We start from the raw sequence: 12,559 nt of genomic DNA, 5'->3' as shown, positions 1-12,559 counted from the left end.
TTTTTAGTAATAATCTTATTTTCAAGTAAAAATTAAACGAAAACAATTCGTCATCACTGTTAACGACTTGCTTTGCAACACTTTTAGTGTTGGTTAACAACACAGCTGGCCCAGTGTGCGATTAGTGTGACCAGAGGCTAATCCCACCTACAAAGTGGCCAACAAATACGTGAGCATTTGTATGGCAATGTGACGAACGGTCATCGCTCGCAAAGAGCGCAATTTTTTTTTTCAGTGCAAATAGGAATAGCGAGCAAAATAACAAAAAAAAGAAAAAAGAAACGAATCAAAAAAAAAAGAGGGCCAAGCAGCTAAAAGCGCTTATTTTGGTGTGTCGGCGTGTGCCCGAATGATAACAGTTTTATGTAGTTAGATCCCACAATGAGTGTGCTGCCGTTTGTACGCGGTGTGGATTTTACCAAAAATGATTTTAGCGTAAGTATCGTCGGCCAGAAACAGGCCGTACAAATGGAAACAGGTCATCCCGGGGTATTAGTCATAATGTGTGTGTGCATTTTTGGGTTATTTTGTGCAGAAAACATTCCCCAGCAGTATGCGGCAAATGTCGCGGGTGCAGTGGCTCAATCTGGATCGCACCCAGCTGGCGGAGATACCCGAAGAGCTGGGCCACCTGCAAAAGCTGGAGCATCTATCCCTGAACCACAATCGACTGGAGAAGATCTTTGGTGAGCTGACAGAGCTAACATGCCTGCGTTCCTTGGATCTGCGGCACAATCAGTTGAAGAACAGCGGTATACCGCCGGAACTGTTCCATCTGGAGGAGCTGACCACTTTGGACCTGTCGCACAACAAGCTGAAGGAGGTGCCGGAGGGCTTGGAGAAGGCCAAGAATCTGATCGTCCTCAATCTCAGCCATAATGTCATCGAGAGTATACCCACGCCGCTTTTCATTCACCTCACGGATCTGATATTTCTGGATCTGTCGCACAATCGCCTGGAGACACTGCCGCCCCAGACCAGGAGGCTGATCAATCTGAAGACTCTGGATCTGTCGCACAATCCCCTGGAGCTGTTCCAGCTCCGACAGCTGCCGTCACTGCAAAGCCTCGAGGTTCTCAACATGAGCGGCACACAGAGAACGCTCCTGAATTTCCCCACCAGCCTCGACACGTTGGCCAATCTGGTCGAGCTGGATCTGTCGCACAATTCCCTGCCCAAGCTGCCGGATGTCGTCTACAATGTGGTGACCCTGGTGCGTCTGAATCTGAGTGATAATGCCATCAACGAGCTGAGCGCCAGCGTGGAGCAGTGGCAGCGCCTGGAATCGTTGAATCTCTCCCGGAATCAGCTAACGACCCTGCCCGCCGCCCTCTGCAAGTTGCCAAAGCTCCGTCGATTGCTCGTCAACGACAACAAGCTGAACTTTGACGGCATACCGTCAGGGATTGGGAAACTGGGTGCTCTGGAGGTCTTTTCGGCGGCGAACAATCTCCTAGAAATGGTGCCCGAGGGCCTGTGCCGATGTGGTGCTCTCAAGCAGCTAAACCTGAGCTTCAACCGACTGATCACGCTGCCCGATGCCATACACCTGCTGGAGGGACTCGATCAGCTTGACTTGCGCAACAATCCCGACCTTATAATGCCGCCCAAGCCGAGCGAATCGAGCAAGGCCACCAGCCTGGAGTTCTACAACATCGATTTCAGCCTGCAGACCCAGTTGAGGTTAGCCGGCGCCGCCGTTCCCGCCTCCATTCCCGCTGCCGTCACGCCCAAGGACTCCACGGCCCGTAAGATACGATTACGTCGCGGTCTCCGGCCCGAGGGCGGTGACCAGGACGCTGCCAAGGTGCTTAAGGGCATGAAGGACGTGGCCAAGGACAAGGAGAACGAACTGGCCGATGAGACCGGCAAGCCGGAGTCTCTGAAGCCGAAACGCTGGGACGAATCGCTGGAGAAGCCCCAGCTGGACTACTCCAAGTTCTTTGAGAAGGAGGACGGCCAGCAGCCGGGTCTGACGATTTGGGAGATCGAGAACTTTCTGCCCAACAAGATCGAGGAGGTGGTGCACGGCAAGTTCTACGAGGGCGACTGCTACATCGTGCTGAAGACCAAGTTCGACGACCTTGGGACCCTCACCTGGGAGATCTACTTCTGGATCGGCAACGAGGCCACGCTGGACAAGCGGGCCTGTGCGGCGATCCATGCTGTGAACCTGAGGAACTATCTGGGCGCCCGGTGTCGCACCATTCGCGAGGAGCAGGGCGACGAATCCGAGGAGTTCCTGGCCCTCTTCGACACGGAGGTCATCTACATCGAGGGCGGACGCACTGCCACCGGTTTCTACACGATCGAGGAGATGATTCACATAACCCGCTTGTATCTGGTGCATGCCTACGGGGCCACTGTCCACCTGGAACCGGTTACCTTGTCGCCCAGCTCCCTGGATCCCCGGCATGCTCTCGTCCTGGACATGGGCACCACCATCTACATTTGGCTGGGGAAGAAGTCGAAGAACACCCTCAACTCCAAGGCCCGCCTGATGGCGGAGAAGATCAGTAAGATGGAGCGGAAGAACAAGTGCGAAATCGTGGTGGAACGGCAGGGCGAGGAGAGTCCCGAGTTCTGGCAGGGCTTCGACCTGACGCCCGAGGAGGTGGCGGAGCTGGAGGAGCCCAAGGAGCATTGGCCCGACGACTACCAGCCGGTGCAGCCGCGCCTCTACCAGGTTCAGCTGGGAATGGGCTACTTGGAACTGCCGCAGGTGGAGCTGCCCGACCAGAAGCTCTGCCACACCCTGCTGAACAGCAAGCACGTCTACATCCTGGACTGCTGCACGGACCTGTTCGTGTGGTTCGGCAAGAAATCCACGAGATTGGTGCGCGCCGCTGCCGTGAAGCTGAGCCGGGAGCTGTTCAACATGATGGAGCGACCGGAGTGTGCTCTGGTGATGCGCGTTCCGGAGGGCAACGAGATGCAGATCTTCCGCACAAAGTTCGCCGGCTGGGACGAGGTGATGGCCGTGGACTTTACGCGAACGGCCAAGTCGGTGGCCAAGACGGGCGCCAATCTCACCCAGTGGGCCAAGAAGCAGGAGACCCGCACAGATCTGGCCGCCCTCTTCATGCCCCGCCAGGCGGCCATGCCCCTCGCGGAGGCCGAGCAGCTGGAAGAGGAGTGGAACTACGATCTGGAGAACATGGATCCGTTTGTGCTCGAGAACAAGAAATTTGTTCGCCTGCCGGCCGAGGAGTTGGGCCATTTCTACACCGGCGAGTGCTATGTGTTCCTGTGCCGCTACTGCATACCCGTGGAGGAGCCGGAGAACGGTGCCGAGGAGGGGCAGGACGACAGCAAGGCGTCCAACAACCAGCCCGAGGATGAGATTCAGTGCGTCGTCTATTTCTGGCAGGGACGCAATGCCGGCAATATGGGTTGGCTCACCTTCACCTTTACGCTGCAGAAAAAGTTTAAGGCCATGTTCGGCGAGGAGCTGGAGGTGGTTCGGATCTTCCAGCAGCAGGAGAACCTCAAGTTCATGTCCCATTTCAAGCGCAAGTTCATCATACACACCGGCAAGCGGAAGGACAAGGCTCTGACCGCGGATGGGAAGGCGCCGGTGGAGTTCTTCCATTTGCGTTCGAACGGTGGAGCACTCACCACACGCCTCATCCAGATTAATCCGGATGCAGTGCATCTTAACTCGGCCTTTTGGTGGGTATTAGATTCTAGGCTTTAGTTCTAGTTTGGAAGCTTAGATACTATACTTGAGATAGTAATTGATCTTAAAAGTTAAATATTTTATTTTTTTTTTATTCTGGTCTTAAAAAAAGGGGCATTTTTAGTTATTATTATTATTTAATATTAAAAATTTTATAAAAAATAAGTGGTTTAAATTTCAGAATGATTTGTGAAGGGGTTTCCTGGTTATAGGGAAGGAGTTTATAGATATAGGGACTATTTCCAGTCAGTATTATTTCGGTTTATAGGACTCTCTATAATATTCTATATCTCTTTGAATAATGCTCCAATTTGTCTTAAATTTTTAGAGAATATTGCTTAAATATTATATTTTTAGAAACTATTATTTATAATTTTACCTTGAAGTAACCCCTTAAGGGTTTAAGCTCTATAAGCCCATATATTTTTAAAAAACAAGTCATGCCTTTAAGAACTTCCTTCTTTTATCTTATCAAAGCCATATCTTATAGAATTCTTCAACATTTTATTGATAATATCTTTAAAGATAAAGATATATATATATCATTGATTATTATTGCTTATTATTTATAGCTATATACTCCATGTGCCATTTGAAACGGAGGACGATTCACAGTCAGGGATAGTGTACGTCTGGATTGGCAACAAATCCTGCAACGAGGAGGCCAAGCTGATCCAGGAAATAGCCGAGGATATGTTCAACTCACCCTGGGTGAGCCTGCAGGTTAGTAATCTGATATATCATTAAGGAGATATATAGAATCCACTCCTAAAATCTCTTTCAGATACTCAACGAAGGCGACGAACCCGAAAACTTCTTCTGGGTGGCTCTTGGAGGACGGAAACCATACGATACAGACGCCGAGTACATGGAGTATACACGTCTGTTCCGATGCTCCAACGAGCGAGGATACTATACGGTGGCCGAGAAGTGCGCCGATTTTTGTCAGGATGATCTCGCCGATGACGACATCATGATCCTGGACAATGGCGAGCACGTCTTCCTCTGGATGGGACCACGCTGCAGCGAGGTGGAGGTGAAGCTGGCCTACAAGTCCGCCCAGGTGTACATCCAGCATATGCGGATCAAGCAACCGGAACGGCCGCGCAAACTCTTCCTGACGATGAAGAACAAGGAGTCGCGTCGATTCACCAAATGCTTCCACGGCTGGAGCGCCTTCAAGGTGTATTTATAATTTTAAGTGTAGAGCGGAAAAGCGGAGAGCCATTTAATTCTAAAATCACTAGAGTTTTCAAAGGGATTCTTCTTTATAATTCAAGCATCTTAAACGATTAAGTTGCTTCTTTTTTTAGAATTTTTTAATGATTTTTTTTTAACGAATTCTCTCTTTTTTTTTGGGAAATATTGTGCATGTGTAGAGTTCTTTTTTGTTGGTTGTCTGAGAAGAATTGAGAAATTATTTTAAAAAAATAATTCTAAAGTTAGGAACAAAGAGCTCATTTAAAAAAAAAAAACGAAAAAAAACTAGGAAAGATGGCTTTAGGGGGAGGGGATAGGGCTATTGCCGTGACAGAGCAATAGCCTCTTAAAAAAAAAATCATGACAAAAAAGTAAATTTTTACAAACATCTTAAAAAAAAAAAAATTACAAAAAATCGTATCAAGAGAGAAAGAGAGAGAAAACCCAATCAAATTACAACATGTTTGTACTTTTTATAAAAATTGTATTTAATTGTTTTGTATAATTAATATATACATATTTTTTTATTAGCTCACTTGCTCCCGCCCTTAACTAATTAGCTAACAAACTCCAACAAACGCCAAGTATTCGCCCCCCCCTCCCAAACACACACACACTCTATTACGAGAAAACCTTATAAATTATAAATATATATATTATTTTATATATACACACCCACACACACACGCGCTATATGTAATACATAATTACCTATATACAAATACGCAATATTTATATATACATACGCTGAGCCGAAAGGATTACTCCTTGTGCTAGTCCTTTTTAAAATGTTAACCTACTTAAAGCTAGCCTGTAATAAAAAAAAAAAACGACATAAAAACGCTAAACAAACAAAAAAAAAACAAACATAAACAAAAAAACTAATTGTACAAAAATGCCACGTATTTATTTTGATTATTTTTATTAATCCAAAATCCAAATGCCACCATCCCCTGAATAAAACAAAAAAAGAAAAACCATTGAAAAAGATTTAGAAAAAATTGGAAAAAACCCCAATCTGTGTTTCAGGCGGAAAATTGAGGCTTTGGGAAGGAGAAACATATCCTTGATTTTGATGCCCTTTCCTTATTTTCAGTTTTATGATTCTAAATAATAATAATAATACGTATGAAAAATTTTGTAAGAAAAAGCTGTTGAGACCAAAATAATCATTTGGTTAAATATTAAATGAAAATTAACAAAATCTATGATTTTTCAAATTTTTTTGGGTTTGAAAATGGGAGGAAATGGAAATTGGAAGGGTTTGTGGAACTTTGAAAGGTATATTAGAGATATAGTTTTAAGATTTTTTGAAACTTTAACTTTTTATTTTTGAATTTTCTTTTTAAACTATTTTTAAAAAATTTTTTAAATAATTTTCAAGCACTGTTTTATGTTTTATGATTTCTGTATATAATTCATATAAGGCAGTGTGGTCGATAATCCAGGTAGGTGATGAACTGCATGCCTTAGGATGCTTTATTTAAATCCTTTAATAATTAATGATAAATTATTTGTTAAACTTATGTTTTAAATCAGCCTCTTAAATACATACTTTATTAATAAATTATTTAATTACAAAATATTTTATTTAAGATCCAATTTTTTTTATCAAGTTTTTTTTTAATTTAAATTTATAAAAAAACCTTATTATAATTTCAAATTAATGAACTTTAAACTTAAAAAAGTTTAAATAAAAAAAAAATATATAATGTTGCCAGACCATTTTAAGACGATACCCAATCAGTGTTTGCAAACACCCACCGGTAGCCAGCATTTAGCGCGAAAAAATTCGCTGCCCAATACTAGACGGGCGATTTGCTGTTTTTGTTTGTATGCGTGCGCGTGTGTGTGTGAGTGTTGGCGTCGATGTCTCTTTAAAATTTTTGGTGCTGGTGCAATTTTGTTGAATGAAAATTGAATTGGCGAACGATAAACGTTTGCCCGTTGGCCAAAATACCCGCCACACGCTGCCAGGTAATGGACGGCATAATAAACCATAATTCAATTATTTTAATCGAAATGCATTTGGTTGCAGATTTAACGCGCGAGGATTCTGCGTGCTCCGGTTTTTTTTTTTTTTAGTGGGAAAACCTCTTCAATAGCGGGCCATTGAGTAGAGTGGTAGCAGCGGCAGCCGGATTTTCCGTTTAACCGGATTTGCCAATTAACATGGAGCTGTTCGACATGGTCAAGGCGGCTCCGCCACCGCAACGGATCAGTCTGGCGGAGCCCAAGTCATCGACTCCGTCCCCCATACCGCCGGACTCACCGCCGGAGGCGATAGGTAAATGCGAGTGTGTTGAAGCCCTGCCGCTATCAGCACCACAGCAGCGGTCACAAAAGTGGCGCCAACAATGGCTTGTAGTTCAGGCACACAAAGCGGGAGAATAATAAGAATTCTAAGAACTACCAGAATAAGAATATTCCGAGAATTATAAGCTCACTTTTTGTTTTTTTAATCTTTAGATTTTATATTTCAATTGTTATTTTTGAATGAATCATTCCATATTGGTTCTATTTCATAATTTTGGTCTTATCTCCGACATCTTTCAATGATTTTTTACAGTTTCCCCTTAATTGTATTTATTATATGGCCTTGAAATGATAGATTAATGGAATTCCTATATTTTTCTTTTGATTTTTTAATAATTATCTTTTTTAATTGCTTTTATTTGCTTAATAATATCATTAGCTTTAATATTGTATTCAAAAATTGTAAATGGGAAAATTATTTCTCATTTTTTGTATTATTATTTCATAATTAATAACTTTTAACTAAAAAAATCTTGTAGTACGTCATATTTTAGACCCTTAAATTAATATAAATTAAGTAGAATATTTAGTTATTAATTTTTTTAATCATTTTAATATATTTTTCCTCCTAAAAATTGATATATCCTTTGATTATTATAACCTTTTACATATTTTGCTTTATTTCTGTTTAATTCTATTATTTATTTAATGTACTAATCTATTCTTTAATTCTATTATTTAAAAGCAACCGTTTAATGACCGAAGGTTGTCATGATTTTAAGCTCAGTTTGAAAAACATACCCATACCTTAGTTTAAAACTGAACTTCAATCAGAAAGGACCTATCATCTGTACCGAAACATATTCAAAATTCCCAAACCAAACTCAGTAGTCTACTAATATATTTCAAAAAGTTTCAAATGACTAAAATGAAAGATCTTATATTCGGTAAAAAAAATAAAATTTTATTTTTCCCAAAATTTAAATTCAAAAATAATAAAACTCTTCTTTTCCAAACAGAACCTGAGGATGATCTGAAGATTGGCGATCTTGAAGCCAAGAAGGAAGAGGATCTGATGGAAGGGGAAGGTGAAGAGAACAAAAAGGACGACGAGTCGCCCTTGAAACTTCCCGAAACAGTTCCAAAATCAAAGCCCAGTGAAGACGATGGCCAGGAGGACATCCAAGTAGATAAGGATTGGGATGACAAGTCACTAAACCAAAAGGAATCTCCGAAAAAACAGAGCCCAGCCATTGATGAAGTCGAGTCCGCTCCTTCCCCAACAAAAAAGCTAAAGGAAGATGACGACAAGCTGCCCCTGAACCAGGATAAGGATAACCAAGACGAGGACGATGAGGATCAATCCATCAATCTGATTCCAACTAAAACCAAGGCGCAGCAAAAGATGTTCAGTGACAACGAGTCGTCTGCCTCCCTGAGCTTCGACAAGGAGTGCCATGTCCGGGTGCGTCGCCTGACCACCAAGGAGATAAACAGTGCCGCCCGTTCAGTGTCCACCGCCACGGTGATTAGCAAGAAACGTGGACGACCGCGTCGCAGTAATCAGGGGGAAGCCACCACTCAAAAGAAGACCCGAACTCCGTCGCCGGTCAAGAAACAAAAGTCTCAGAATCAGGCCAAGATACACATTAAAGTTCCTTTGCTGCAGAATGGATCTAAGAAGCGACCTTATCAGGCTCTAGCCCGCACCCACACCCCGCCCCCCAGCTCATTGCCGAAGAAACCCAAGCTCCAGACCAAAGGGAAGCCAAAGGCAACTATCAACACCAGCCAGGATCTGATCAACACATTCGGCGCCCGATTCTTTGGGTGTGTGGTGAAGGTGAAGCGCACTCAGTTACCAGCAGTGTCGCCGACCAGGACTTATGGCGGCAGTGGTTCTTCATTCTTGGGCGGTGGTTCCAAGAAGGGACGACCCCGGAAGTCGAATCTGTCCGTTTCCTTCAGCGAAGCCGTCGAGATTCTGGGCAGTAACGAAAGCAATTCACGGCGCGCCACACTCAGCTCCAGTCACCTTTCGTCACCGAAAACGCCGGAACCGACACGTCTGCAGCGCGTCGATGACCGGGGTAATGTCCTGGAGGACATAGCGCTGAGTTCCTCGTCGCTATTCGTGGCACCGAACTCGGCGCCGCCACTAGGAAACCGCAATCGACGATCCTGCAATGGCTCGCGCCTGAAGAGGCCGATGCAGCGCCTACCTTTGGCCGATTTGGCCAGCCTGCGATTGGATGATGATTCCAAAACCGGCGAGGATGAAGATGCAGAGTATATAGGTCAGAAGATATAACAAATTTCCTGTAATTGTAACTAAAATCTGGGCTTTTTTTTTTTAGTTCCCAACGAGTTGCCTGGCGTGCAGCGATCTGGCACACCTCCTGCCAAAAAAAAGAAGATATCCTTCACCACGACAGTCAGCGACGACGACGAGGACGAGAAGCCAGTCATTAAAAAGTTAAAGGACACCTCCAAGAAGGACAATGCCACCAAAAAGCTCAAAGAAAAGAAATTAGAGAAAAAGAAAGATCAGGATAAGGAGATAAAGAAGGATCAGGATAAGGAGAAGAGTCCAAATAAGTCAAAGGATTCCCCCAAAAAAGACGAAAAGGAGATACAAAACGAAGGAGTTCAGACAGTAGTAGATTCGGAAGATAAACCGAAAGAGAATCCAAATACAGAGGAAGTATCCCCCAAGGAAGATGAAAAAACAGAACCAATCCATGAAGATAACAATGCCAAGGAAAGCTCCAGTGAGACACCCAACGCATCACAGCTCAACGAGAGCCCTGTGCCCGTCCCGGAGGTAAGCCAGGATGTGGCCGGCCTCGTCCAGCCCAAAGAGGTTGAATTAGAGGAGCAAGCTGAGGAAACCAAACATGACAAAGATGCCGAAACTGATGTAGAGGATAAGGATGGAAAGCAATTGAATTCGTTGGCCACAAGCGACGATGCCGATGATGTCGACGATGTCCTGGAACTGCAGACCAATGTGGACGACGTCCGGCAACTGCAGACGCCCACCTCCCGCCCCAATACACCGCCGACCAAGGAGCTGACCGTTGAGGAGACGACGAAGGAGCTGCTCCAGCGCATCGCATCACCCGATTCCGATTGCAGTTTCAAATCGGCAAGTAATGAGAAAATACCCAGTGGCGATGCCAGTAATGTGGTAGAAGCCTTAGAGGCCACACTGGGGGAGGCACCCAGTGGTGTGGGTGCTATAATCCCAACCGATTTGATTCCGCCCACAGATGAGTCCAGTGTATTAAACGGCAGTGAGTCCACCGATACCAACAGTGCCGCCGCCATTTCGTCGCAATTCTACTCCTCCATCGAGCCGATGCCCACTCTGGATGACGAGGTGCTCGACGATTTAGTCGGTGAGTTTATCCGTGTCGACCAGGAGGACGTATTGCAAGAGAGTTGAGCAAAAATAAAAAAAAAGGGTTGTTTCCAAACATTTTATTTCGTTTATACATGTTATGCTTTCTGTGCTATGTAGTTGTGATTGTGTTTGTCCATTTACTGACCTTTTGACCTTCTATATTAATAGTTTTATAGTTCAATAAGTTCTTTAAGATATAGATTATCTAAAAATTTGTAATGGTTTACCTTTCAGAACCCGACTTCCAACTAAACTCTAGCCGTCATGCCATCTCCAGGGGCGCCTTGGACGACATTATGACGGCGTTAGAATCCTAGGATTACATGAATCAGCCACAGCTATAGATACACCCACTCACTCATCCACACACATAGTCTCAGATACACAAATACTGGGGCAACACACAACGCAAGGTGACGAATATCTCGGTAGATTCCTTTCTAAAATTTAAGAAAAAAGTCATTTATTTTTTATTTGAAAAACATAATCATTAAGACTCAGCCCCCGAAATATATCATTTCTCATGAAACTATACTTGATATATATATATATATTCATATATATATTTGAAACAATTTTTTTTTTTTTCGAAAATAAGTTAAGATTTTTTTTTGGAGCCACTTCTAGTCGGCTTACTGGACAGGAATACATGGAAACAAGAAAAGAACTCATGGGCACACGCTACCTAGTTTACAATTCTTCGTAAAATTGATGCGTTAGTTAAGTCAAAAGTCAGAATAAAAACTAAAATATATATAAATGTATATCTTTATATATATATATATAAATAATATAAAAGAAAAAGAGTGTGTTAGAAGAGAAGTTACATATATGTCTATTGTTTAAGTTGCTTAAGAAGAAAGTTGGTTATATTACTTACATATTCTAAGAAATTCAAAATGTTCATTTGTTTAAATTTAAGCGTTTAAAATCCGTTTTTTTTCAATATATACTTTGATTTTCAAAAGAAGAGAGATTTGAAATCAAAAACTCAAGTAAAAACACCTTAAATTAGATGTAAATTTGATGTATTAATGAAAAACAAAATAATCTGTATGTATGTATAAAGAGAGAAAAAAAAATTCAAACAAAAAAAGAGAAAAATGTTTCAATTTTTTATGGTGGGTATTGAAAAATTATGTCTCTTTTTTGTTTTTTGATATTATTTTGATTATATTTTGTCTGTTTTATTTTATTTGAATCTTTAAGCTACACAAAGTTGCCATATCTCAATAAAGTTGCCAGATCAAGAACAAGCTTTGGCGCCAATTGTAAAAATTGCATGTCTTTCTAAAATGAGATTATTTTCATACATTTTTCTCCTTTCTTATGTTTTATTTTCAACTATTATTATTTACTTCATTATGTCATTATAATTATTTAATTATTAAGTTTAACAACTCAATGTTTTTTTGTATATGTCCTACGTTTTTGTTTTTCTATAACATTTATTTGTCAAATTACTATTATTATTAATCCAATACATCTTAAATAATTAAGATAATGTTAATAAAAAAGTAACTATTCTGGGTTCTTTACATTTTGATTTAATGTTTTATTAAATTGTATTTTGTTTAAGAGTTAAGGAAGGCTGTAAGAGATAGTATATGATTTTAAAATGCTTCATAGTTAAAGCTAGTTATAGCTAGTAACTAGTCATAGCTAGTTATTATTTTAAGACTTTATTTTAAAAGAAAAACTAAAATTCCTCAAAAAACTTGTAAAAAATTTCAGCCAATGTTGCCACACATGTCAAGAACTAGTGGCAGCCCCCCCAAAAGTTTTGTTTTCCATCCAAATGGCGGAAAGTCAAGAGCTCCCTTTAGTCGCAACTTTGACTTGTTGTTCGACGGTTGGCCTCTCCTCCAGAGTTTCCGGGAGACTCGTCGTCGATTTTCCGGTCAGTTTGGCGCGTCTGTGAAAAAATTCAAACGAAAAACCCAAAGAAATTGTGTTGTGAAAAATGGACAGGCTGGACAATCAAAGAAAGGGCCTAGGTCCCTAGAAAATCTAAAAAA

The 12,559-nt window shown here is 42.1% G+C and overlaps 2 protein-coding genes across 6 annotated transcripts; both read left to right on the top strand.

The window, feature by feature from the left end:
• The first annotated feature begins 175 nt into the window (after positions 1–175).
• fliI (FLII actin remodeling protein) lies at positions 176–6,083 on the top strand. The gene is made up of 4 exons (XM_017232678.3): positions 176–435; positions 536–3,672; positions 4,252–4,402; positions 4,464–6,083. The coding sequence occupies exons 1-4, from the start codon at positions 382–384 to the stop codon at positions 4,872–4,874; spliced, it is 3,753 nt and encodes a 1,250-aa protein (XP_017088167.1). The 5' UTR covers positions 176–381; the 3' UTR covers positions 4,875–6,083.
• Positions 6,084–6,701: 618 nt separating this feature from the next.
• HP5 (Heterochromatin protein 5) lies at positions 6,702–12,507 on the top strand. 5 transcript variants are annotated; one of them, XR_011441867.1, is made up of 6 exons: positions 6,702–6,856; positions 6,918–7,166; positions 8,155–9,432; positions 9,493–10,283; positions 10,408–10,536; positions 12,276–12,507. XR_011441867.1 is itself a non-coding variant. In XM_070276579.1 (5 exons), the coding sequence occupies exons 2-5, from the start codon at positions 7,052–7,054 to the stop codon at positions 12,302–12,304; spliced, it is 2,466 nt and encodes an 821-aa protein (XP_070132680.1). In that variant the 5' UTR covers positions 6,702–6,856; positions 6,918–7,051; the 3' UTR covers positions 12,305–12,507. The 5 variants fall into 5 exon arrangements, 3 of the variants coding, with proteins under 3 accessions (XP_070132680.1, XP_017088172.2, XP_017088173.2); XR_011441866.1 differs by lacking the exon at positions 12,276–12,507 and adding an exon at positions 10,776–11,075 and having other exon boundaries at positions 6,703–6,856; XM_070276579.1 differs by having other exon boundaries at positions 9,493–10,536.
• The last annotated feature ends 52 nt before the right edge of the window (positions 12,508–12,559 follow it).

This window comes from Drosophila bipectinata, chromosome XR (genome assembly GCF_030179905.1).
Source record: "Drosophila bipectinata strain 14024-0381.07 chromosome XR, DbipHiC1v2, whole genome shotgun sequence".
NCBI classification, from domain to species: Eukaryota; Metazoa; Arthropoda; class Insecta; order Diptera; family Drosophilidae; genus Drosophila; species Drosophila bipectinata.
The sequence above is the reverse complement of the archived record's forward strand: the minus strand, read 5'-3'. Positions and strand labels throughout refer to the sequence as shown.